Here is a 27,962-nt window from a genome sequence, read left to right on the forward strand (position 1 = left end):
CCAGAGTCTGTGAAGCTGATGCACGCTCCGGATAGCTTATGGAAAAGAAACATGCAGGAATAGACCAGCAAGCTTTGGGGCAAGGGAGGAGGGGTTCACACACGAAACCTTAGATTTTCAGTTGTGATATAAGGACTCCCACATGGGCAAATACCTTTAGATGAAACACATGATTAAAACATGTGAGTTCCAGACACCACAGGTGAGGCTGTAGTTTTTTCTGTGAATGTGAATTTGTCTCTGATTTCCTCATGTGCAACATATAAATTCAATGCTTTCCTTAAGGAAAGAAGTGAAGGTCAGAGTCTCATTCATGAATGACCCGGAACTTAAATCAAAATAGTATGCAGGAATGTACCACTTCTTAAGGTATTTTGTTATAGGAAACTAATTTGGGCATCATCTTCAAATTCATTTTTAGGGTATATGGTCATGTGAAAGCAGATAAACACACCTGATGTTCCCAAAGGCCGTCCTGGCTATGCACTATGTAGTTCTGTGGTTTGGGTCAGAACCCCATGCAAAAATGTAAGAAAAGCTTTGACAGCACTATATCGCCAAACACCAGTTAGCATGCTAGCAAGCTTTTATCAGGACCAACTGCACTGTTGCAAGGTTTTTGCATGGCTTGTAGGTAGTTTTCTCGCTAGTTTAGACTAAAACTCCTTACTAAGTTAAAAAAGAATATAGACATTACATTCGCTGAATCATAAAAGAAAACAATGCACCAAGAGGTGTGTAGTAATTTTGTATTCAATCATTTGAAAGTGCATTGTTAATCAGTTTATTGTCATCACACCCATACAATATTCTCCTTTCTAACAAATCAGGAGCGCACACACTTGTAGCATTATTAGCTGGTAAAAACAAAAAAACATACATTCATTCATTCAAAGATTTACACTCAAAAGAGGCATTTCTGAGGAAAAAGAACACACATAATAAAATTCAGAACTCAGAGACAACATGGTTGGTCGGGGGCAGGGTCCGCCCCTATGGCGACCCCGGTGAACAGTCACGTGAAGGAAAAAGACAGATCCTTCATGCCCTGTGCCAGCCCTTCTTCAAATACAGTGTAATGCTCAAATAAATAGTTACTCACTCAGTGGTATTACATTAATATCAGACTCAACCAGCACCCAGACCATCAACAGTACTATTTACGAACACAGACACAACACCCTAGACGAGGGTAGCTAGCATTAATTCACTAGTAAAAGTGTGCCAAGTGACCATCTCCCAGTGACCTGGATGCAGAGGGAGGGCACTGACAGTACAGTGGATTCAGTGATGCGACCTCTGACCTATGCGGTAATGTTTGTCAAGCTCCTATGGCTCAGAGAAACAGTGTTCAGTATCACGTCAACCCCACCCTGCCCCCACCCCCCCGCTAGTCTGTGACCAGCCCATCACTCAGTGATAGTGTGTGCTCTTGGGCAAGTGTACGCGTGTTGAGCACAAACATCACCCCATGGGTGGAGTGTATTTGTGCTCACATTAACAAATTTGTTTATCAGCATGTGTGTTGTGTTTGTGTCTGTGTGTGTGTTAGAGACAGAGAGATAGAGAGAGAGAGAGAGAGAGAGAGAGAGAGACTGCACACATGACAGCAAGTGTATGTGGAAAGGGTTGTGTTTCTGTTTGAGAGAATTGGTCTGTAATATAGAATGTGTGTGTGTGTTTGGGTATATGTGTGCCTGTGTCTGTGTCTGCATGTGTGTGCATGTTCACTGGGAATTTCTGTGTGTGCTTGTGCATGTCTGTGTGTGTGTTCATTGGGTATTTCTGCATGCGTTTGTGTGTGAGTCTGCGTGTGTGTTTGTTGGGTATTCCTGTGTGTGTGTGTGTGTGTGTGTGTGTGTGTGTGTGTGTGTGCTTGTGCTACTCAGGGCCGCCCAACCAGCGGGTGCTGGCCTTGCTGAGCATTCTTTGTTGTGTTCAGACAGAGGGGCCTTTGTCCAATCCTGCCCCTTGCTCTTTCTGCACACACACACACACAGTCACACACACAGACACACACACACACACAAACACTCTACATACACACACTGGTCCAGCAAAGGAGCACGTCAGTCTTCTTTCACGTTGTTGTTGAGGTTGTGTGGCGGGATTCTGGGGCCTCTGGGTCTGCCGGGCAGAGAGAGCGCGAGCAGCACACTGATGATGTGCACATGAAAGTACATTGACCTGAAGGGGGTGAAAAGAAGAGAGAGAGAGAGAGAGAGGAGAGAGAGAGAGAGAGAAGAGAAGAGAGAGTTTAGACTGAAGCAACGCTCGCTGTGGGAGAAAGGGGGAGTTCAGCTGAAAGGGAGATAAACAAAGAGAGAGAGAGAGCGTGAGAGAGAGAGAGAGAAAAAGAGAGAATGAAAGAAAGAGAGAGAAAGAGAGGTAGTGTGTCTGTGTGTGTGAGAAAGAGAGTGTGTGACTTTGTGTATTTTATCTGAAAAACCTGCCTCTTAAATAACAGGCACTGTGTCTGAATACTCTGTACTCAAACATGCAAACGCCTTACTATCTAGTCTAGTGCACAGTATACTGGCAGTTTAGTGTACTGAGTGCAGTGGCTGAGATGGACAGGTTTACTGGAGCGTAATGAGTGCAGTGGTTCAGATGTAACAGAGCCGTCACCTGTAGTCCTGAGGTTTAGTGTACTGTGTGCAGTGGTTGAGATGTAACAGAGCCATCACCTGTAGTCCTGAGGTTTAGTGTACTGTGTGCAGTGGCTGTTATGGCACAGGGCCGTCATCTGTAGTACTGAGTAACTGTAGGGTACAGTGCAAAGTGACTGAGCTGTCCTCTATAGCATAGTTTAGTGTAGTGTACTATGCGAACTGGCTGAGACGGAGCACACCTGTAGTATTGCATTGTGGGTTCTACTGCCAGCAGCAGGAAGGGCATGACGGTGTAGCAGATGGTGAGCTGGGTGGCGGCCCACGTCACCCCATCATAGCTCAGCTTGAGCACGCTGCAGGACAGGAAGTGATGTCGCGCATTCTTGCGCATCTGGAGGGGGGAAGGGGGCAAACACAAAGAGTGGTCAGGGTGGGATGACCGCTGAATGACAGAAGAACGCAATGTGAATCGAGCTAAATGAGATGGTAATGTGTGTGTCTGTGTGTGTGCGTGTGTGTCTGTGTATCGGCGTGGGCTAATTGTAAACATGGGGTGATTGAAGCCACATGAACAAGGACGCGTGTGGACTAGACTAAATGACAGAATAAGGCCAGGCTAACATTCTGGAGAATGAGCTGTGTGTTCTATTCCATTCAATTCCATTCTACTCTATGGCTGTGGTAGGACTGTAGCCCCATTATGGCCAATGGCAGCAGAGCAGAGACTCACGGCACGGGCGGCCATTGTGATTGGGATGGCGGTGAGGAAGGTGAAGTAGTATCCTGGGTAGACGCCGTGCCACAGCGCAGATAGCACGAACGTCAGAGCCGTACGGTAACGGGACGCACGGTCATAGCACACACTTCAGAGGAGGACAAGAGACATAAATAGCTAACATTAACAACAGAGGACATGAACATTAGCTTCCTTTTAGCTTCCTACACATGCTTACACTGTGGCATGACTTAATATAATTCAATAGGTTCAGCAAGTAGTTTATTACATTCAGGTACTGTCAATGCACATCTGAATTTCGAAAGATGCAGTATATAGTCATATATAGTATAAAGTATAGTATTTAGTGATTTATTTTTTTAAATATTCAAAAAATATCATTGATTTATAAATTACACAGAAAATTACTATACGAGATCTTTCACTATTTTACCATTACATTGTTCCATATTGTCTGAAAGCATTTTTGAGTTTTTTAGCTTATACTTCATCATCGAGCAATCAAAGAAAAGTCTTACAATTTCAGCCAAATCCCCGTCTGAATGTTCCAGTTGTCAATGAACTTTTTAAAACTGGTCGCTGTCTGCAGGCAACAAAGTCCAGATCAGTTAAGTGGGCATCAATTTATCACCTTTACAGATAAGGCTTAGGTGGATGATCATATCACTTGTGCTGGTGTTTAGATCTTGTGCTCACTAGAGCTGTAAATATTAGTTACATTCACTTATTCAACTTAAAGTACTATGAGTCCATGACTACATCTCACTCAGAAAATGTCAGTGTGTTTGAAAAGAACTACCACAATATTTTCCATTTCATTTACTTGCCTCAATTTCCCAAATATGAATATTGGAAATGAGGTCCCAGGACACTTCGCCCTTCTCATTGAGACCCTTAATGCCATAACCCGCTGCATTGTGGACGGCATCCGCTGGGGAAGAAAATGCCAAGCAAACATTACAGTGGTAATAGAACAAAGTAATAGAGGCAAGTAATTTCCTTTCATGCAAGGCATTTCATTTGCATCATAAATACTGCTCCAAATACTGTTGACATATCTGCACTTTAAATATATGCACTGACTGTACACAGACAACTATGGGCGGTAACTCTTTATCCTATAGAGTATTACATGGTTTCCTTGGCCCCCGATAAACAAGTTTAGGTGACATGCTATCGCTTCAAGGGAACAATGGTTTCCAAGGCCTCGAATCGCTACAAAAGACAAGTATTTCAGAGGTCATGACCTTCTTTAGTGCTTGAGGTGAACCTCAGCAGATATTTCAGGTTCTTACTTCTCATTAGTTTCTCATTAGTGTAAATCACATACCTAGTGTCCAGGCAAAGTAAAACTTGGGCCTGGCAGCCTGTATGGACACAAACGCGTACGCCAGCCTGGTTGGGAAGGGTGTCTCACTGATGAAGTGGGGGTCTATGTTATAGGCGATGGGGAACGCTTTGGTGACGCTGAAGAACACTACCAGACATCCAGCACAGATGAGCAGCTTATGGCCCACAGCGCCCTGCAGGGACAAAACCCAACCCTCATAACAGTCAACACAACCCTCATAACACACTCAACACAACCCTCATAACACACTCAACACAACCCTCATAATACTCAACACAACCCTCATAACAGTCAACCTAACCCTCATAACACACTCAAAACAACCCTCATAACACACTCAACACAACCCTCATAACAGTCTCAACCCAACCCTCATAACAGTCTCAACCCAACCCTCATAACAGTCTCAACCCAACCCTCATAACACTCTCAACCCAACCCTCATAACACACTCAACACAACAGGGTTAGGAATTTATTTTCTTTTAAAGAATGACATGGAGAGGGGCCATTTCAATTAAGTAGGTTCAAAATGGACTTCACTGATTATTCATTTGAAGGCTGACGATTAGTTCACTGAATGTCAAATACTGGGTCGCGGTGACAGTTCTCAGATGGTAGTTTATGTTTTCTTGGGGATGTATACATTTAATGAGCATTATATGGTGACATAAATGTCTCAGATTTGTAATCAAAAACAAGTAGCCAAAAGGACACCCACAAGCTGGGCAACAGTGCCCATAACCATAAGAGTATTTAGGTTAACAGGGTCAATGGGTCAACAGTCTCAATCTGCTTACTGGCAAAACTACTTATCTCTACCACGCTGGTGACAATTTATGACACTACGTGTGTGATTATCGAGTGCCATTATTAAGGTAGCGCAAGACTCAGGTTTAAGGTTTGTGTGTGTGTGTGCGACAATAGCTGTTCTCCTGCTGAATGTGCCTTTGTCTCACCACTGGTGAGGGCGAGGGCATCTTGTCCCAGCCGTTCTGCACAGACGTGCCCTGAGCCCCCGGCCTCCGCAGCCTGTGCTGGAGGTGCCTGCCCTCGATAAAGGCCTCATAGTCCTTATAGTTGCTGCAGGGTCCCACCAGCACGCTGAAGAAGTTCAGGTTGTAGCTCAGGTACTGCAGCAGCGAAGGTTTGGATCTGGTGAAAGATAGAGAGGAATGCTAAACCCCATTTCAGCTGTGTTTAAATCCCAAACCGGCACCTTGTAAGATTTCACTGCTTGTTTCAACCACACACACATATTTGCTTGCATTTGGACTTCCACGGGAGGCAACACTTCTTGATCCTGACAAAACAATTTTAGTGAATGTTTTATGGTCTGTAAACAACCTCTAAAAACAGCTTCACATACAAGTAAGGAAACAGATGGTATCCTCTGCAGTATATCACTGTTTGTACAGGTTTTATGTGGCTCTGTACTGTGGTGTTTTGATTGGAAGCGTAAATAAAATGACTCTGAGGTTATGCTGCTGACCAGAATACCTCAGATAAGTACATTCACATCCATTTTGGGTGAGCAGCATGCAAAGTGTAGCGCTATTTACCCAGACTAAACTATCTATCAAAGTAACCGTGCACATTACTGCTAACTGCTTATATTGTACCCCTTGAAATCCATCAAGAGTGCATTCATGGTTGAAGGCAAAATATGCTTCAATGAATTTAAAACACCACTTTATACATCAGATTAAGACACAACTGTTTGTATTGAACACATTTCCATATACGTATCTTTCTATTGTTCATAAAAATCAAATGTACCATGTGAAATACTTACACTACAGCCTGGTCTTTTTGCTCTGGTGTTAGTGTCTCTTCTTTACACATGCCTGAAAACACAGAAGATGTTACTTCAGGGCCACATCCAATATCAATACAATTATACATATAGAATGGTGTGTTAAGGTGAAGTTATTTGGCAGACACGTTTATTTAAAGCAACTTACGAAAAATACTTAAACAGTTAGAACATTAACAATAACAATATCACATCAACAATGCATCATAGATACATCCTATATATCTACATAAAATATTATATTAATTAAGTATTAATACATATTGCATATATTATACAAAATATATACACATAGACACAGTGGCATGTAAAAGTCTGGGCACCCCTGGTCAAATTTTCTGTTGGTCAAAAATTCTGTGAATACTTAAGTAAGTAGAAGATGAACTGAGCTCCAAAAGGCATAAAATCAAACATTTTAATCAAGATTTGTGTTTATTGCATATGTTTTTTTATTTTATAAAGGTAAGGAGCAGCATACAAAAATGTTGGCACCCCAAAAGATTTAAGCTCTCAGATAACTTTTACCAGTCTCAGACCTTAATAACACTACAGAGCATTGCTTTGGACTCACTGTAATAATCTTGTTAGGGCCTATGCCTTGTTGACGATCATCGTTAGTAAAGGCCAGATGAGCTTTATAAATACTCTGACTCCTTAAACCCTGTCCCAAAAATCAGCAGCCATGGCTCCTCTAAGCAGCTGCCTAGCACTCTGACAATAACCCTTACTGATGCCGACAAAGCAGGAGAAGGCTATATGTAAACAGCAAAGCATTTTCCGGTAGCTGTTTCCTCAGTTCGTAATATAATTAAGAAAAGACAGTTAACAGGAAAGGTCGAGGTCAAGCTGAGGTCTAGAAGAGCAAGAAAACATTCAGAGAGAACTGCTTGTAGGATTGCTAGAAAGGCAAAAATCAAAACCCCTGTTTGACTAAAGACCTTCAGGAAGATTCAGCAGACTCTGGAGTGGTGGTGCACTGTTCTACTGTGCAGTGACACCTGCACAAATATGACTTTCATGGAAGAGTCATCAGAAGAAAAATATTCCTGAAAAGAGGATGCCTTATACAATAGGATAATGATCCTAAACACATCTCAAAATCCTCAATGGACTCAAAGCTGAAGGTTTTGCCATGGCCCTCACAGTTCCCCGACCTAAACATCATAGAACATTTGTGGATACACCTCAAAACACCTGTGCATACAAGACGGCCCAGGAATCTCACAAAACTAGTCTCACAAAACCAGCCTTTTGCAAGGAAGAATGGGCGAAAGTACCCCAAACAAGAACTGAAAAGAGTCATAAACTGGCCACAAAAAGCATTTACAAGCTGTGATGCTTACCAAAGAAGGTGTTACTAAGTGCTGAAATCTGTGTTCAAAGTTTAAAAGATGCTATTAAACAATAGTATTTTAATTTAAAAACATTAATTCTGTGATTTCACATTCAAATATCCATTGTTACAAGCTTCACTCATCAAAAAGTGATTCATCACAGCAAATTGTGCATTTAATTATTTCATTTTTAACAATCGATTAACAATGCTAGCTACTTTGAGCAAGGGTTCCCCAAACGTTTGCGTGCCACTGTCACAGAATAGAAACCTATACACATGTACATGTGGGGGCAGATAACACATACATTAACATGAAAGATGTGTCTTGAAGAGGTGGGCCTTGCAATGTCCTTACCATCATGCACCTGAAATGCCAGGATGGTGATCTTCTGTGTGACTATCATCAGAGGCCTGGAAAAGAAGGCATTTTGTGACCTTAAGAAACGGCTGAAAGATGCTACATCTGATCACCCCTTTCTAATGTTTGGTGATACTGTTTAAACATTTGGGTAGTTAGCGATTTGGGTAGTTATCGATACAGGATATTCAGCAAAGGAAAAAGTCCAGGGTATGTGACAGTCTCATGACACTGTAATGAAGAGGGGTGGAGGGCAACAAACTGGAAACAAACTGGTTTCTGTGATCCAACCAATCACAACAAGCAGGCACCTAATCACCACTAAACTTTCTGGCTATTCCAGATTAAACCTGCCTACCATAATTCAACAACATCATGGTAAGGAAATTCACCTCAGCAAGATAATGTACCAGTCAATCAAGTGTTGTAGCCAAGACAATGCACATGATGGGAGATGGATGGGAACAGGTTAGGGTTGAATGGCTAATGTCCACTTAATGCTGCATTCAAGTCAAAATGGTATAATTGAAGTCATAGTATGCATACTTTTGGTAAGGTGCAACACATTTATTCAAGTCATGCAACCAAGGCATCCTGAACACTTGCTTCCTTTAAAGAGAGACTTCTCCTTAACTGATGTATTATTATCTAGTCATTCCTCGTATCAATCTCTTTGATGATCTTACGCTAAGATCTGTGTGTGGGCATCTTCTTGAAGAGAATTAGGAAGTGAACGTGACTAGAGTATACCTATTAGCTGCTTTCAGAGCCACAGGATGTGGAAATGGAGACTAAAAGATTAAACGCTTTGTTCTGGAAGAACCTCCATGACCAGACATGCAATTGACATCAATTACTCACAGACATAACGTCACAGAGTTCAGACACCATGGGGAAAAAACATCCCACTTTCCACACACCGCTTCAGTGATTTCATATACTGTATCCTCCTTTGTAAGAGTGTGTCTGGGTGGTGTTCACACGAAATAGATATTTCTGTTTGAGTGCCATATCTGTATTTCCTATGAGTTGATACAGTGTCCAGTTGTTAAGGGGCCTCTTCTCAAAAGCAAGGCTAACAAATTGAATTTCGGATGGAAATACCCTTCCTCTTAAACAGAGCCTCCCAAAGAGAAGGACTTTCCGCGCTTGGTACTGTGGCCTCAGTGAAGCGACAATCACTGTGTACTTGTTTCATTCAGGCCTCCGTGGAAAGAATGTCCTCTGTTTTGGCAAAGATACTGGCCACTTTGTGCGACTGTTGCACATTGCTCAGTCACGTGACCAGGGCTGCGTCCAGCATTGGCTGAGGATGCCGGGTCTGGACTGGCTTCGCCAGGAACACCATAGAGAAAGAGCCGAGCTGAAGTTGAGTCATCACTATTGTCTCTGGCATGCCCCGGCAGGAAACACGGGCGGTTTATGACACCAAACACGTCAAAGTGACATCAGTCTATCTCACTTTACAAACACTCATGACCAGTCTTCATATCAGCTTCTAGAAAATCTTACGACCCTTAAGGGTTGATGGTTGGTGGTGGAACTCTCTGAAGAAAGGTGCCATCTAGAACTGTGTCACTGTACTGTCTACGTTCTGCACAGACCTTAAAAATTGCTTTTCAGAACTCAAAAATGTGCTGAGGGGGTTCTGCAAAGAACTAATAATAAGATGGTTCTGAGAACAACCTTTAAATACACAAGCCAAAGCAAATGAGAAGGTCCCACGTACACACTCTAAGGACACCTTCATCAACGTAATTTTATTCATAGAGAAACTGGACTGGGAACATTTCCAGAACATTAGACTAATTCTGGAAAAGGCAAGCCCTGCCCTCTCTACCCAGCCTTCGGGGATATCCCTGACGCTGTCGTCCAGGGCATTCCAGTTTTGCAACATCAGTAATGTTTGCAACAGCTGCCCTTGCTGATAATGAATGCATTACGATATGAGGCTCATTTTCAATTATTTACACACACATACGTACAGAAGAGGCAGTGATCCAAGGCGACAATCACCTCATTAGGAGTAGATAGGGTAGAATATCTTACTCGAGACGACTTTAACATGATGCCAGGAAGTGCCACATTCATACAAAGAGCCCTTCAGTAAGGGAATGACTGTTCTACCATCCCTTGAGAAGCTCTCTTTATTACATTAACTGACTCTAAAGCACTCCTTCTTTCCTACAAATTCCCAGTCGGTTCAACCGAACTGCGTTCAAAGTTCAGCAGGGGACAGTCCTCGAAGGGAAAGGAATTGAAATGCAGGCCTGTCTGTCTGTGTTAGCAGTACAGGGAGCCAGCACTGAAAGAGCGTGGGAAGACGCAGGGTCGCCGAGAGAGCTGTGACCGGGTGACAGTGGTCTCACACATGGGCTGGCCATTCACTGGATTAATAGGAGGCAGCTGACGCCCGTCCATCTCCTCAGAAAGAGCTGCTTGTGCGCAAACGGCTGACAAATCCCGTAGAGAGGCTGAGTCGGGAAGTTGGTCTGGCCGCACTTCGGGCCTAGACCCGCACCAGATCAGTGCCAAGGGCCAAGCCCATGCCTAATCAGGGCCAAGCCCATGCCTAATCAGGGCCAAGCCCATGGCTAATCAGGGACAAGCCTGTGCCACATTTCCAGTGTCTGCATGTGCTCTGTGTCAGTGGAGACAGGGCAGGCAGGTAAAACCATAGACATATATTACATTATTACATTATTATTATGTTTATATTATATGTCTATGGGTAAAACAATGACACAAATGGATGTGGCCTTATCTCCGTTTCTGTTTATTCTTGGGAGTGTTGGAGCCTCCCTGCCACCAACTCAGCTGATAAGGAAGGAGTTAGACCCAGGCACCACAGGAGTGGCTGAATCAACAGGACCATGCCCACAAATATCTCAGATATGTGTGGAGGTCACAGATGAAGGGCAAATTAGCAGGTAATGATGAAAACACAACTGTGTAACGTTATCTATGGTCTAGACTTTACCTTCAAATTTTCCCAGGATTGACTTGACCTATAACTGGATTAAGTCACTAAACTGCTGTCTATCAGTGCTAAAGCAAGTATACTGTGTGTCTCTGTGTGTGTGTGTGTGTGTGTGTGTGTGTGTGGCAGTGTAAGTGTAAGTGTAAGTGTAAGTGTGCTGTGCTTTGACAGAATAATATCAGCGACACTGGGAGGTCAATCTCACCCTGAGAAGTCTGTGGACAGGATGCCATAGTTAAAGATGAACACCCTGCTGACCTGACACACAGTGAGGTACCCCATGGCTGTAATCATTGAATACCTGTGGGAGAAACACAGCACAGCACAACACAGTGTCCTTAAAAAGGCTTCCATACACAATTCTGTAGGTGAACAATATGGACATTTTAGTCTTCCGGGCAAAACAGTCAGGTTGGTGACATGCACTAAAACAATGTTACCTTTATCTACAAGCATAGAAAGCACAAACGGGAGAATACCATGTGGGTGACTTGCCAACATTCATCACATTCCACCAATAGTAGGATACAACAGAGAGACAGGTCTTTCTGGATGCTGTACCCTAGACCCATCTGACTAATCACAGCCATCAATGGAAACACAAAGTGCTACTGGTGTATTGCAATCTGCTGGACAGCTTGACAGGCGTCAAAATGTTTTGGTTGTGACAGGTGTTTGTGTTTTTACACTACATTGTGGAACAGGCTGACTTGAGTTGACTTTACCTCTGAATGTTGTGCTGGCTTGCCATGACCATGATTGCATAACAAGCCAAAACCAGGATGAAAAGATGTGAGGCATACCTGCAAAAAAAGAAAAGAAAAAGCAAAAGAATAAAAACTGACCAGTGAGAACCTCCACTCCAATCAAAGTTATCAAAATCATTCCCATTCACCTCAATTGGACTAATATTGTGTGCTTACTGCAAGTTTCGCTGTCTAATCTATTGTGGTCAGAGCAGTGTAAGTGTTTTACCACAGTTTCACCACTGCACAGTGGGATATAAATGGGGTCTCTTACCAGCCAAAGCAGAATATGGCAAAGCAGCTGCCGAGAAGAGTGGCAACGGCATGGCGGACCACAGGACCAACACGCCGGTGACTGAGAGAGAGACGGAACCAGAAGGCCAACGCAAGCCCAAATATCTGGCAAACTAAGAAGTTCACCTACAAGGGAGTGAAAATGCGAGTGGGAGAGGGGTCAGAGATGCGGACAGAGACCACACTGTATAAATGAATGCTCTAATTATATTGTCTAACTCAAGCATGGCCTTCCCAGATTATGGCTGAATGGAACTCTATACATAAAACCCATATAATGAGAAATTAGTGTGTATGTGTGTGTGTGTGGCATGAACAATCTTGGGCAACCACATCCAAGTCTTTCCACTGGATGCAGAACTTTTGTGACCAGTTCGACTTACAGTGCTGCAGTCTCAACTGAAGCGCATGTGGCCAACACCAAAAAGCATAGCGCTTGTGACTCATCCTCCACGAATAAACCCGCACACACCCAATGAGTATGCAACTGGTCAAGCAACCGAAGAAACAGACTACCAGAAGCATCAATGCCTTGAATCCTGTACACCTCATTAGCAGCCACAGCACGATCCCAAACAATCTCTGAAATAAGCTAAATGTTTCTGACCGCAACTTTGGTCACCACAGCAACTGGAAGACCAGATCACTCTAGATTCAAAGCCAACACAAACAACTTTCGGTAAATTCTAGACACAATATATCTTTCGACGCATGCCGTGATATTCAGTATGTGATATTCAGACGTTTTCATCGCCGAAAGGCAAACTTCCTACCTGGTCCAAAGGGACCCCAACGATGTCGCTGACTGGAGACAGCAGCACAGAGCCCGTGGTTCTATGGGTGACACTTTCCTCCCCCATCCTTCATTTTACGCTTTAAGTTTAGCTCCACGATTTCAGTAGAGTGAAGTAGTTTTTTTCTAAAACCATGTGAATAAAAAAAAAAATGATCCAACAAACTCTGAGGACCTTGTGAACGTAAGAAAGTTACATTGTAGCCTGGTGGTTAGACGCACAGCTGAAATGTCGGAGACGTTGGTTGAAGGACGTTCCAAGCCTACTACAGTCCAACCACACACATCACGGCTTGACCAGCAACTTCAATGAATTCATGATAGCCCAAAGGCGGGGCAAATGTGTCACTGTCATTGAGGCGGTTGCAGTGCAATACCAAGTTTGCGTTTGGCTATATGGGAACACTGGTCCCTCCCATACGCTCGGATATGCTCTTTAGTCCAATTAATCAAGCAATCAGAAATATGCTTGTAAAAACAAATGAATCTGTCAATGCTATCAACTGAATTGTTTAATTAGCAAGTGTTGTAGTTGGCATTAGACATCATCATAACTCACGTTAAAACTAAAATAATTTACATGGGAGAACAATTGAGCCCATGTGGAAATGCAGATCATTATTTGAATCATCGTTATTTCTAATGCCACGATTCTTAACTGTATCTGCCCTGAGCCATATTTTTGAGCAAGTTAGAAAAAAAAATCTAGAAATGGTGCTGAAGCATTTTTTCACAATCTCTTCTTAAGAAAATACGGTGGAGGTGGCAGTGTATTCGGGTGACTTTCATGAATCAGTGCAATTCATAGTTGGCTACAGAACAATGAGACCCTTATCAGCCCACAACTGCGTACAATGCTATCGCGCAACTAGGACACAACTTAAAATATGCATTGTGCAGTTTTATTTCATTTATATCTGTAATGATACTCCAGGTTATGTTTTAAAACTGGCAGTTTTTATGATATACAAATTGGTATTCTAAACCAAACTGGTGGTCATGTCTACTGACTGGTTGTATAGTATGTGTTTAACCCATGGGATGAGCTATAGCCTCCTGTGGTTACTCATGGTGTTAGGCATCTTGTACTCATAGTGTTATGCATCCAGCTCATTATGATCCATCTTGCTATCTGGACACTGTTAGAATTACAAAATTATCAGCACATCAGCACACTATGATCGAACGGTTCAGAAACAACAGAGGTCAATTGAAAGATAGCTTTAAGACATTATTCTGCTTTCTGTCAAATCATTGGTGGAGATTTAACTTCAGTCTTCAGTGTTGCTGAAGTTCAGGTGGAATTGAAGAGCAGTATTCATGGTGGTACTGCAATTTGTCCAAACCATGCATATGCGTGTTCTCATAGTAAAAAGGAGGAAAAGGGGTTCAACTTTCAATAAGCTATATAGCAGTATATAGGGTATAGAGTATATTGGGCTGGTGTACATGATCCCTGAGCTCGGGGCATAATCATTTCAAAGGGCCCCTGCCCCCATCCAAATTAAAGTACAAATACGCTTGACAGCAGGCTTGGAATATTCAACACCATGCTTTTTTGTTACGTCAACTTGACTCTCATTCAAAAACATTCAAAATACAGGCTTGTATGAAATCATACCACATAAGCAGCCAAGCCTATTCACTCATTAGATAATAACCACTTCCAAACTTTGAGTTAACAAATGTCAAAATTAGTAGTTGGCAGTCACTGTGAATCCGCTGACAATGACACATGTAGGCTAAAGTAACACACATAATCAACCCCTAGGATCACAGATATCTTACTGTAGTGACTTGTCACCCAACTGGAGAAAGTTAGCCTTTCTCCAGTAGTAGGCTACTGTGATTAGCATTAGCACCACATGTTGACCAATGTGACAAACGTACCAACAATATCCCATCTTGCTCTTTTGAGGCCCCAGCATGTCTGTTATATTTTATTGTATCGTGTTATTTTCTTTTTGATTATGAGCACCATATATGGGAGTTGATATTTGGACAGCTTCTCCCCCCCAGATGCCTGGCCTGATTATAAGCGTGGCTTTGTGGTGTTCAAATTCAATTAAATGTTTTAATTTTATTAATTTATATAGCTTCATCATCAATAGACATGATCTCAAAATGCTTTCCAGAGCCCAAGACCTGAACCCTCTAGAACAGTGGTTCTCAACTGGTCTGGCTTTGGGACCCACAATTTCACACGGTCATTAAGCTGTGACCCAACTTTTATAGAATTCAAACAATAAAATAAATGTAAAAATGCAAACACAAACATAGGGCCTACATTTACCCATGTATCCCTTTTTCTGAACCACATGGTCAAGTTATCTGGGGACGATTTGCTTCACCTTTTTTCAACAGTTTATCTGTCGCTAACAGCAAATTACAAGAAAATATGTAACACAGAAATTAAAAAAAAACTAGCTCGGGTTGCTATATAGTCACGTAAGCAAAACATTTTTTGGCATCAACCTAATTCGATAAATTGTGTCATACCCATGCTCAATGATTTACATTTAAAGTTATATTTTTGAAATTGCCAAGAAAACTAGATTTGTGTGTTTTCATTCAGCTTTTCATCTAGGTGCTTGTATCTACCGACTTTGTGTGCCCTGTGCCCTGGATGCTGCAAGTCAATTTCCACTCTTGTCCACAGCCTGTCTGTTGTTTTGCTCTAAACACCTCAGGGTGTTCAGGGTGAAAAAAATACTGAGGGCTGGGTTTTAGGGGCTATAGCCTAATGACGCCGCTGATTCGATGGTGTAGGGGGAGAGAGAGTCCCTGGATTGTTTAGTAAGGGTGCAGTGCATGTGCCCTGATATAGTCATTGTGAAATTAAATGACAAAGTTCATTTTGAGAACTCATCTGCATTCACACTGAAACACTTAAACAAGTGAAAAGACTGCTAGCTAGGTCTGCATAACCTATGCTGCAAGTTAAAGCTTACAACTAAACAACATTATTATCAAAGCAATGACAACACGAGAGAAACTAAATCCTATAAATCGTTTATTTTTCAACGTTAGCAAAATGTGGTTTAGGCAAACAGAATTTCCCCAGTGAAGTGAACTTACTCTGCTTAAGATCAGTGTCACTTTATATCAAACAAACCCAGAAAAGGCGTTGGCCTCTGTTTCTGATAGATTACATTCTCCTCGTAGAAATTCACTGACAAGCATGATATGTGGCTGACCAAAAATAGATTTTCTATTCATTGTCAAGGTGGACGTAGTGGAGGCTTTGGAGGGTGGCGCTCACAATGTCGCTTGAAGTAGAATGAAATATGATTGGATAAAGTTGGGGCTGTGTCATCATCATTTTAAAAAAGCTCCATCAACATGGCACACTGAAATCAGCTGTACGAGGTGAGGTGAGAAACCAAGGTGAGAAACCATCATAATGTCATAGTAGGAAGAGAGACATGTTTATGTTTATAAGAGTTACACCAGAGAAGCTAATTTATTTTGACTTAATTTATAACATGTTTGAATATAAAGCAGGCTGTAGCTATGTATGTTGGAGGCTATCCCTGTCTGACCTTTAAAGCGATTTGAATTATGGATACTGACTTAGCCCTCAGAAGATTGGACAGGCCACAAGACTAGGGTGCCCAGACATCCTGCTCTGTAAAACTGGACCAGAAGCTAACAAGTGTCAAGTGAATCCACAACATCACCACAAATGCCTTTTCAAGTCAGGAAGTAACCCAGGGATTAATGCAGGGGTGGGGCTGTGGGAATTAGGACATGTACTACAAGGTGATAGGTGGCTGATTTGTGTAGCAATACAATCTACTTGGATGTAGTCTAGTGCATAATCTTTTTTCACTGCGTCACTTTTTGAGCCGCCCATGTGTTGAGAGATGTGTCAGTCTGGTATTGTTGCTTGTCTGTCTTCTCTGTAGATAATTAAGAAACTGTGTGGAACCATTTACAAATTTTCTTCATTGAGTGTTCCATTGTTTACCAGCTTCACCCACCATGGTATGATCATGGAAGGATTATGAAACTATGGGCCCATGGACATGTAAAAGGGCCCCTCCCCTGCGGGCGCGTGGCCGCAAAAATTGTGTGCTTGCAAGACATTACTTAAATGTAATGACATTTTTTTTCAACAGCACAATAACTAAATTCACCTGTACCTCAACAGGATTCACAGCGCACATACACATTTTCTAACACACCCGCAGGTACACTCAATTAAAGCCAACAGCAAATGAACAACTTTCAACCACAAATAAGAGCTACATAACAGCGACTTCACGCGGAGGCTCTGGCTTAGGGGCCCCCTGAGCTCATGGGCCCCTGGGTCTCGGTTCGGTAATCCATCCCTCGGTATGATACTGTATGATTTTCTGCCATGGTAAATCACGTAGTACCCAATTTAATCAGTTCACCAGAGTTTATAAACGTATAACAGTTACCATGGTCCAAATCAATAACACTGGAACAGCCCCCCATTTTCATTTCATATATAAAAACATTGGACATTTTATTGATATATTGACCAAACTGTAAATGTCCCAGGTTTTCATTTTATACAAGACACTGCTCCTTATACTAGACACTGCTCGCTCGCTCGCTCCCCTTTAGTTAAAGATTGAAACTTACGTTTCTTTGTATACAGGTGTAACAGGCCAAATGAACCCCCTCCCAGATTAAACCTGGGTATACTTTGGCCCAGGCCAGAGTATACCCCGGGGATAAACTGTCCTAGGCCAAACTTTACCCGGGGGTGTAAAATAGCCTAGGCCATACTATACCTCTCAAGGCCAGAGTATACCCCAGGGGATAAACTGTCCTAGGCCAAACTTTACCCGGGGGTGTAAAATAGCCTAGGCCATACTATACCTCTCAAGGCCAGAGTATACCCCAGGGGATAAACTGTCCTAGGCCAAACTATACCTGGGGGTGTAAAATAGAGTTTTTTGCGCCCCTTCTATTTCTCCAACCAATATTTTGACATTAAAAAATATATTTAACATAAGGTTGAACATTTGCCAAAAATCTAAAGAGGTAGGGGTGTTGTCAGAATATGCTAGCGCATTGATGGGTATGGGTCGAGTACAAAATTTAATTAATTATTTTTTAGAAACTTGCATGCACCTAGTGCAGTGCATTCTTAATATCATTGGTTGAATGTTGCCCGGTTCTGTATCCCTCCTCCACTCCCTGAGATGCCCAGACATGCAAGAGACGTCCTAACAAACGTTAGATGATGGCTGAAGTTCAAGCACTCTGGACTCTGGTACTGGAAGAAAAAGAATAGATATCTGGACACTCTTTTATTATAACTTGACAGAAAATAAAACACAACGCACTGCAATTACGGGAGAGAAATGGTGTGGCTTCAAAATAGGTTGGAACAACAAACCTCATAAGGCACCTGAAAGCGCACAACCCTGTAATTTATGCTACGGTAAATTAGCTAGTAACTGTCAATGATTATGTTATGTGATGTCGTTATGTGAAGTGTTGTAGTAATCTTTGATCTTTGTGGATGTTTTGATGTTATTATCAGTGTTTAACTTTGAACATTTATATTGTAGCGAGGACTTGCTAGTCTTAGAAGTTGAAGTTTCAGGACGTAGTAATCTTTGATCTTTGTGGAAGTCTAATATTTTTTCAGTTTTTCTGGTTGAAGTAATAAAAGTCTATGTTTTAGAGTTTTAAGAGTTAAGTCAGTTAGCTGTCTCACTTAATTTACCTGACAAAGCTGAACCCCCAATAAAATGTCGAAAAATTAAGTAATTCTTGTGTATATCACTCAACACTACTGATATCATGGGTATAATCTAGCCTGGGCCCCTTTAACCCCAGATATAGTCTGGACCGGCGGTATACTATGGCCTGTTACACCGGTTAGATACCTTTGATGAAAGCTGCAGTCCAGTGTGGACTTATTGTAATGCAACAACACCAGTCAAAATCGTATTCAGTTTACCGCCTCCCCATAGTCTAGGCTACATGTAAACTACACTCTCTCAACTCCCAGGCAATTTGAGGACAATATGGCTGACAGCACATTCTGCACTATCCCCAAAACCAGCAACATCAGCCTGTGTGTTCAGCACAAGAGGGGGCTTATCCACAGTATCATGAGAGGATGTGAAGAAAGTCCATAGCCATATAGCCTCTTTTGCTGGACCAAATACCTCTGTTTTTAGCCACAGACATATAAGAAGGGAGGATATATGACGGTCTCACCGACCCCTCCCCCACATCTATACATGTTCTCCACGTCAAATCTCCACCTGTCACCTCTCCATTCAACCGTTAGCCTGCTGCCTCAGTGAAAAAAATTGCTCAAGCATCGTGGCGATACTGGCAACGTAATACACCCGTTAAAGTGGACTGAGTTTTTGTGTCCTTTACTGAAATAATGGTCCTACTAGCGTAGCTCACTGTGGCTTTGCAAGAGTTAAATTTCATGGCGCGGTGTTTTGACCGTGTACTGTTTTGTTTAAATATTGGTTAAATAATTATGTGTTTATTTTTACTGACCTTGCTCATCAACGCTGACTAACAGTTAGTGGTCTATGTGCTTTGTATAAAAAAAATTACTATATAGGGATAAAGACACAAAATAAGTTGCCTACAGCAAACGTGTACCGTAAATTCTTGTCGGGAGCATATCTCTTTAACCAGCCCTCAGAGCTTTCACAAATGTCATCAATTTGACCAATGGAAACTGTCCATTTTGATGTCCATGATTCTATTGGTGTCCATTGTCACCACGTAAGAAAATAAAGGTGGAGTTTAGAATAAATATGACCAATCGTTTACACTATGCAAATTTCATTTGAAATTATCCCGGGAAATATGAGTTTCGCGGGAGGGTATTTCGCGCGTAAACTGTATCCTTCATTCATTGTTAGCTTCCTGGAGCCATTTTCAGCTCAGGAGGTTGCGCTTCGCTTCAGTCGAACAATCCAAACCATCTGCAGATATGAACGTGTAATGTGCGGACAAATGTTGACATATCGGTAGTTAGGACGATAGTCTAATGTTTGCCGTGAATATTGGCAACGAAATCGCGGCGGATTCGGAGATATAAAGGTTTAAACTAGGCAAGGGACAAAGGGTTTCCGAGTCAACAAAGATGAGAAGAGGGATAACATCAGTCACGGAGAAAGTGATTATTACAGGGGTTGGCGGCTCTTCCCTCGATAAAAGCGTAGTTTTGACAGCATTATCCGATCGCTTAACATCTACTCTTCCTACTACCACTTACATACACATAATAACCCCGCCGCCCACTATTTGTCAGACTTCAAATGTCTGCCTGTCTGAATCTTCGAATGGCAATTTGTATTCCACTCCTCACGGAGCCTCACTCGGAGCCGGACAGCGACCAGCTTTAGGACGTCCACCGGTAATTTTCCCTGTGACTGTCTTATAAAGTGCAACGATTCATTTGATGCTCGTTGGCTATTAGCTAACGTTAATACTTTGTAGCAACTGCCTTAGCCATGTTTGCTAGCTAGCAATAGCTTTAGGAACAAGCCCGAACATGACACGATGCATTATCTCTTAGCTAGCTATTGTGGGCTGTTTTGAGTTATTTCCTGTCCCTGTAATTCCACTTGTCTCATGCTTCTATTTGTAGAGGACGTGTGGTAGGTAGGGGACTTCAGTGGCTAGTAGCCGGGTTCAAGTTATATCCACCAAGATTGTTCTATTAGCTTGCTAGCTATCTTATTTCTATCCCCCCTCCCACCCCCAGTGACCATATAAGGGGTCACACCCGAATGGGGAAAGGTCAGTGTTGAACTTATTGGTCAAATGTGTGTGCCTTTCTTTTTCTCTAGCACAATGTATGATCATGACAGTAGTGGGGTTGTTAATAGTTGTGGGTCAGGCTTATAATGACAGAACAGAAAGCACTGTAATGGAATAAACAGAGGCCTTGCGCGTGTGCAGGTCTGGAGGGGGAAGGGAAAAAGCCAGATTGCTCACAGCCGCACAGTTGAGCAATAGCCCTGTGCGAGGAACAAGTAATCGTCCTAAAGCTTCTCTGCGCATGGACACTAATGGACATTAAATCACTATGCAGCCTCAGTCGCAGTTCCAAACGGTTGGTTGTTCCTACCGTGTCTGTAAGGGGAGACACTACATTGTTGTCAAAGGCAAAAAATAGACACTCTGACATGGCCAGAGCTAAGTAGCCAACGCAAGGTGAAGCACCAGCCCCCCGCTAGTCTGGCAGCCCACACACCACGCGGCATGGTAGCGAACCACGAGTTAGTTAGGCTGAGATCTTTGTCGGCCAACCTCACCTCGATTTTCCATTATGTGTACTGGCAATTTCTTGCCACATCGATGCCATTGGACTTGTAGTGCCAACAGTGAGCAACTAGCCAACATGAACTAACCTGCATTCACTCCAAAATGCATGAGCAATTCACTATCAGTTTTCTAAAGAGATACTAGCTGCAGTGGGAATATGATCACATAAAGGAACTCATTGCAAGGTGTTGAAATCAAAAGTGGCATTTGTCATTTGTGGTTGTATTCGTAGTCCCACCATGGAAAAAGCAGCGTATAGACAGAAGACTTGACGTAAACAGATCAAAGGGGAAACCAATGGGTTGCAGTGGTTATAAGGTCTTCCGTGTAACTGCTGTTGGTGTGCGAAGGGTTGTTTAACATATTCGCCTATCTGTAAAATCTGTAATAATATAAAGACTCTGATGGCAAATAGAGAGGAAATCCTGATGGACTGGATTCTTTGGGAGTGTGTTTTGGGTGTGTTGAGTGTCCTCTAAGGTCATGTATTTGTCCTCAGAGGTGTAGGCCATATAAGCTTGTTTATGACGAAGTCCTAGTTGTAGGACTTCACCCTCAACTGACTGAAGAATGCAGTAGAGCTTGCTGGGCATGCCCAGGATGGTCCCTGTGCTCTTAAGGTACATAATTAGACAAGTCAGGAGTTGAAGTGTTGGTTTTTGGGCTGGTGGTGTCTCATGTTTTGGACTGTTAGTGATAGAGCTGTCTATTTAATACTTCACTGCCTCAGTTATGACTTAATACTTGGTACAGCTCAGTTGTTGCTCAGGTGAGGAAGAGGGGGGAGAGCGTTTAAATACTTTGAGGAAGGGCTTTTCATTTGCAAAATGGGGGTTATGGGTCATCTCTACCTTACGTTTAGGGTGTGTTATTCCAAAGTGTCCTTTTATGTGATATCCAGAGGTTCGATCTCACCACTCCATATTTTCCTTACTCAGACTTGCAAGGTGATGCCTTTCCATTTTTTTCACAATGTTCTAGATCTTAACAAACATATGGAGGATTTCCAAACCACATGTCATACACAATGACTACTTTTAAATGCATAATACCTAAACCTGATCTCAAGTCATCACACCGAGGTGTTCCCCAGGTGTGCATATACACCAACACTGATTGTGTGTTCCCCAGGCTAAGAGGCGGCTGGCATTGGATGATGCGGACCAATTCCCCACCACTCAACTGGCCCCGGCCCCCAGGGGGAGAGATGGCCCCTCCCTGGCTATCATCAAGCCCAATAAAAGTACAAGAGGCTAATTGTTTTATAACTGACTTTAAATACCTCTGCAAGGACTTATAACTATTGAGATGTACATATACTCCGTTAGCAGATGCTTCTGTCCAAAGGGACTGGCAGTACTGATCCATTTTCATTAGTAGCCTGTGTGTGCTCCATGGAATCGCGCCCATGATTCTGGTGTTGGCACTTTGCTCTTCTTGGTGTCTCCACCAGTTGAGCCTCTGCGAAATTAATAAATGTAACAATAATGGTAAAGTTTTACAATTTACCTCCCTGTTTGAATGGTGTTATATATATATATATATCTCATTGATCTGTACAGACTTAAAATATATACAATTTACATTTAGGCCTACCTGCCAGGAAAATATTCATTCAAATGGCATGAGGATAATTGCTCACTATTTAGGTTTGTCAGGTAGATGGCATTGGCATTTGATTATCACACAGGACTGGGGAGTCTACAGCATATATGAGCTGTATATTAAATAGATGTAATAAAATGGGTGCCCTTGTCATTGGGCTTGCTCCGTGACTGCCGTGTGTGTGTCTGTATGAAAATGACCGTGTGCTGACGTGTCTGTGCAGCTCCCAAGTCTCCGGCGGACAAGGAGAAGTCACGGTACGACACGTCTCTGGGTCTCCTCACCAAGAAGTTCCTGCAGCTGCTGAGCGAGTCGCCCGACGGCGTGGTGGACCTGAACTGGGCCGCCGAGACGCTCAGCGTCCAGAAGCGGCGTCTCTATGACATCACCAACGTCCTGGAGGGCGTGCACCTCGTCAAGAAGAAGTCCAAAAACAACATCCAGTGGATGTACGTGAGGCCCACACAGGGCCCTAACCCAGCCTGCTCAGACATGCCCTCAGCGCCACGGTTAAACTGTTTGCTTCACTGCCTGGGTCCTGTCCACTAAGCCTGTTGGCATAACTCATAGCTGAGTATTTTCAGGGTATACATAACTAGTCAGCAAATCCTGTTCATAACGGAACCCCAAATGAGTTACAAGAAATGATTCTTGCAGTAGCATGCATTTATAAGCTTCAAGTGCTCAGACAACCTCATGGCAGGCTATATGTCTCTAGCCAGGGCTTAGAAAAACACTTGTGCCCCAGGAATGCGTGGCTACAGTTAAACATTAAATCCATGCACTCCTTGAGAAGAAATGTGGATTGCTTAAACCCAAGTCTGATAAGGGAGCTTGTTTATACTTGTTGTATGGGTCAATAAAGCTTTGTTGTTTGTGTCTGAAGGTCAACACTATGGTTATGATGAGAAGTCAGGCGCAAGTGGGAGCTACTTGTTGATGTTTCCCACTTGAAGCAAATGAACCCCATTGGGCTCTCAATGCTTTGCATGGCACATAAACCACAGAAATATAACTGCCTTCCATTTAAGCTGGGAATTTGGAATTTCCGAGTTATGGGTCTGTGATTTAAACCGGAATGCCCCCGCGAAGTCAGATTTCTGACTCTAAAAAGTCGTACAAACCTCACCAACTCCAACTGCAGAGTCCACAGTGGCTTCTCATCAAAAGTGTGGAAGCTTTGCTAATATACTTTATTAGAGCCTCTGTCTGATTTCTGTCCATTAAATCAGCCGTACACATAGTACTGTCCTACTGCTAGCTGTGGACATTTTCCTATGGTGTTGGTATGCCCAAAATACAGAGCAATGCGTTGTCAACTTGCATTGCTAACATCTGGTAATAATTGCTAACAACAACAATTGGTATTGCATTTGTTTGCTGACTTGTACTGGAGCGCGGTCAACTCGACTCTGAGTTCCAAATTCCGAGTTAAATGGAACACAGCATAAGTAGCTGTCACTGCATCACAACCTAAAAGTCCTGAGAGCTTAACGATTCCCCGGCACCATGCTGGCACCTTCAATGAGTTGTACTGTTTTAACGACGGAGTCTTCTATACTCCAGGGACTTTAATAGACGTCGGCAGGGGGTGTTGTGAATAAGGGGCAGGCTCAGAACAGGCCTGTGTGTGTGTGTGTCTGTCTGTTGGTTTTTTTCATTTGTTCCTGGCGCTGTTCTGAACATGAACTGAACTGAACCTGGCCTGTCTGTGTGTCTGTCCCTCTCTCCTGCAGGGGCTGTAACCTGGCAGAGGCGGGGGGTGCTGGGACCGAGAGGCAGGCCCTGAACAGTGAGCTGGCCCGACTCCACCAGGAGGAGCTCCGGCTGGACCAGCTCATCACCAGTTGCACCCAGGAGGCCAAGCAAATGACCGAGGCCCCCGGCAACCAGAAATATCCAATCATACCACCATTTTAGAGTGGGGGGGGGGAGGAGGAAGTGGCAGGCAGGACAGACAGGAAGAGATTTTTTAGAATGTCTCACTCATCACCATGGCAGTACAACCATGTGTTTAGTTTCCTGTTTATGTCAAAGAGGAAGGGAGCAAGTAAGCACAATTTTGAAGTTTTGAGAGCGTCACTCTTCTGTATACGTAAAAGCAGACACAATATTCAAATTCTGACTTTGGAGAAGTAGGTGAGCAGAGCCAGGCTAGAGAATACGACCCAGTCTAAAGAATATTTTCTACCAGTATTGAGAGCGAGAGAGAAAATGTCTACATTTCACTTTGCAGTTAGTGTGTGAAGGGTGTGTTAAGTTTGCCCAGTTCAGTTGTGATATGCAGCCTGTCCAGTGGTGCTGATTGTCTGTCAGTGAGTCCAGCCCGAGTGTTTTTGTCCTTAACCTCCTTCACGATGGCGTATGTGACGTACGAGGATCTCCGGCACATCAACAGTCTGAGGGATCAGACGGTCATCGTGGTGAAGGCGCCGCCAGACACCAAACTAGAGGTGCCCGACCCAGAGCAGGTGAGCCACACACGGGAACAGAGAGACGGGTGCTGTCCAGGTACTGGTGGTGGCAGGGAGGGCAGTGCGTTCCAGTCATTACCCAAGCCCCCTTATCCCACAAGATGCCCCCCGGGACGTGGACGTGTTGGTTCAGTACAATACAATGAATTCATTGTTCTGGGCTCAGGTTGTGAATCAGATTCTTCACCATAAAGTAAAAAAAAAAAATAAGATATCCCCACTGATGTTAATGTAATGTTTTCTGATTCTAGAATTTACAGGTCAGCCTGACCAGCACCAAGGGACCCATCGATGTCTTCCTGTGTCCAGACGAGAGTGAGGTGGACAGCCCTATCAAAGGTGGCGGCCAGAGCAGTGGCTCCTCTACTACGTTCATGAGGGTGTCAGACGGTGAGTGGCTCTCAGGTCTCAGGTGGTTTGGCCTGTTCTGATGCATGTATATCCACCCACCAGCGCGAGCGTGTGCTTCAAGGCATGGATCAGAAGATGGCTCTGAAATAGGGTTACGGTAGAGCTCCTCTGCATGCCTGCTGGAGAGCTGCTTTTGGTATAAACCCCTCCCTTCATTCACAGCGGTTTGAACAGTGCTAGTTTTAGCACCTACGCGACATCTTTCCTAGGTTACAGACTTTGAAAGGTTCTTTATCGTGCAGTATAAGTCTAGTTTTTGCATGCTCATTTCTATATACCTGGATAGACTCCAAAGCTCAGAAGAGACCGTCATAGTGCTGATGTGTTTTGAAAGTGTAGCTTCTGTTTAAAGCCAGGGAAGACACCTGATATTGGACTGATATAGATGAACCGGGCAACGGATTTGTGCGTACAGACCAGTAACATTAGTCAAATAAAAGGTATATAGGTATTCAAGATTATTATTGTTATTGGGAATAAGGTCCTTTCTGTTAATATTCTTGATCCACTTTAGGCGAACATCTGGGTCCTCTGCATTACAATCTATGTGAAGTGTATGATCTCAGGCAGGGGCACTCTTCACGGAGTAAAGGCTTGGGCATTTCAGTTGAACTTTCAGTTGGTATTTCAGTTGATCTTTGCCACTACTTTTGTAGCAGCTGAGCACTGCACAGGTTCTTCTTGTTCCCCTCGACATTGTTGTCAAAGATGCCACCGTAGTAATGGCAACTTGTTTACTTCTGGTACTTTGCCGGATTCGTTTATACCTGGCTTAACACTACTACCTGCTGTTTCCCACCCTCCCTGCAGACGGTGACAAAGGGAACTCGTCTCCAGCGGTTGCTGTGACCAACCTGTCCCCCATCGACTCACCCTTCACCAGCCTGCTGCTGCAGACGGAGGACCAGAACCCGGCAAACGACCTCTCCTTTCTCAGCCTGTCCCCTCCGCTGCTTCAGGATGACTACCTGCTCGACCCCGATGAGAGTGTGGGCGTCAGCGACCTTTTCGACACCTACAACCTGGACAAGCTGCCCCTGGACCTCCTGCTGTGCAACTGACCATATGCAGCTGCAGTAGCACCGCTCGGCCAGCAGGGGGGCAACGGAGTCAACTTTGCCTTCTCCTGTCCATCGGCCAAGTTATCACTTTTGACAGCCAGTGGTGTCAGAGTTCCTGAGAACTCTTGGATCAACTATGATTATTACCACCTAAAGCCAATACCAATCAGTACCAATTAACCCTGAAACAAGTGGCCAGTGTGCACACCATCATGTTTGTCAGAAGACTGCAGATCAATGGGCCTCTTTGTTTAGCCTGCTGGGGAGCCACTTCCGGTGTTCAGCTGAGCCAGTTCTTACCTGAGGGAGATAATGGTCTGGAGTGTTATTATGATTATTATTGAATGAATTATAAGCGGAAGACCACTCGAGACTGATGGAGTCTCTGTGGTATATTGCCATGGCTTTCTCCCATGGAAACATAGGGTATTGGCGGCGTGTGTTTGTGTGTGTGTGTGTGTGTGTGTGTGTGTGTGTGTTTTTTTTGGATCAACAGGAGAGCTTTCCTGTTTCCCTGCATCTTGTCATGTACAGCTGCACATTTGTGCATTATGATTTGAGACCGATGCACAACCAAGACCACTCCTCCCTGGTGGTCTGAGCATACCTGCTCACACGGAGCACAGCAAGTGCACTTCAAGTTTCCCCTCGGCTCTCTGGCTCCTCAAAGGACTTGCTTGCATGCTAAACCAACGTGCACCTACACACTCACACATGCTATGGCTAGCGTTTCCAGCCTGGATGACCTGGGTCTGAAGTGAGCGCCCAGCTTGGGTGCTCTTGCGTCGAAGGTGCCTTAACCACCCCCGGAGCTCAGGGCATCTGCAGGACACCCCCCTCCACCCCCCCCCCCCCCCCCTGGGTTAATATGTGTACCTCTGTTGCTAAGTAGCGTTGCCAAGCTGCACCCATGGGCGGTCCCTTTGCAGGCCAGGGGTGCTCAGTTTCCCTGTTTGCGCGCGCGCGTGTGTGTGTGTGATGATGATGTTGAAAGTGGCTCTTGTTTGATGTTTTTCTATGTGAAAAAGTTGTTTCAAGAAAGCAGATGCTCTCTGAAGGGTTGATACAAATGAAACCGAGTCTAATTTGAAAAAGCAA

At 43.6% G+C, this 27,962-nt stretch overlaps 2 protein-coding genes across 2 annotated transcripts; one reads left to right on the plus strand and one right to left on the minus strand.

Moving 5' to 3' along the window:
* Nucleotides 1–1,815: 1,815 nt before the first annotated feature.
* mboat1 (membrane bound O-acyltransferase domain containing 1) lies at nt 1,816–13,337 on the minus strand. Its single transcript, XM_012833493.2, has 13 exons — nt 13,002–13,337; nt 12,209–12,354; nt 11,914–11,991; nt 11,394–11,489; nt 8,206–8,261; nt 6,494–6,545; nt 5,658–5,853; nt 4,679–4,871; nt 4,176–4,279; nt 3,867–3,931; nt 3,343–3,475; nt 2,852–3,003; nt 1,816–2,187 (listed from the first exon to the last, which is right to left on the minus strand). The coding sequence occupies exons 1-13, from the start codon at nt 13,086–13,088 to the stop codon at nt 2,070–2,072; spliced, it is 1,476 nt and encodes a 491-aa protein (XP_012688947.2). The 5' UTR covers nt 13,089–13,337; the 3' UTR covers nt 1,816–2,069.
* A 6,507-nt stretch (nt 13,338–19,844) lies between these two features.
* LOC105905502 (transcription factor E2F3) lies at nt 19,845–27,711 on the plus strand. The gene is made up of 7 exons (XM_012833507.2): nt 19,845–20,399; nt 22,445–22,556; nt 23,142–23,367; nt 24,655–24,813; nt 25,275–25,389; nt 25,644–25,782; nt 26,614–27,711. Exons 1-7 carry the CDS (start codon nt 20,127–20,129, stop codon nt 26,862–26,864), a joined length of 1,275 nt encoding a protein of 424 aa, XP_012688961.2. The 5' UTR covers nt 19,845–20,126; the 3' UTR covers nt 26,865–27,711.
* Nucleotides 27,712–27,962: the final 251 nt, after the last annotated feature.

Source organism: Clupea harengus, chromosome 11 (genome assembly GCF_900700415.2).
Source record: "Clupea harengus chromosome 11, Ch_v2.0.2, whole genome shotgun sequence".
In the NCBI taxonomy this organism is placed as follows: Eukaryota; Metazoa; Chordata; class Actinopteri; order Clupeiformes; family Clupeidae; genus Clupea; species Clupea harengus.

Bases quoted from the DNA above. Each gene is read 5' to 3' on its own strand.
- mboat1 (XM_012833493.2), bottom strand. From the start codon at position 13,088: ATGGGGGAGGAAAGTGTCACCCATAGAACCACGGGCTCTGTGCTGCTG. The intron at 4,280-4,678 runs GTATGTGATTTA...TTTCTTCCCCAG, and splicing joins TTACTTTGCCTGGACACTAG to CGGATGCCGTCCACAATGCA. The intron at 3,476-3,866 runs GTAAGACTTTTC...CCTCCTCTGAAG, and splicing joins ACGGGGATTTGGCTGAAATT to TGTGTGCTATGACCGTGCGT.
- LOC105905502 (XM_012833507.2), top strand. From the start codon at position 20,127: ATGAGAAGAGGGATAACATCAGTCACGGAGAAAGTGATTATTACAGGG. The intron at 23,368-24,654 runs GTACGTGAGGCC...TCTCTCCTGCAG, and splicing joins AAAAACAACATCCAGTGGAT to GGGCTGTAACCTGGCAGAGG. The intron at 25,390-25,643 runs GTGAGCCACACA...TTCTGATTCTAG, and splicing joins AGGTGCCCGACCCAGAGCAG to AATTTACAGGTCAGCCTGAC.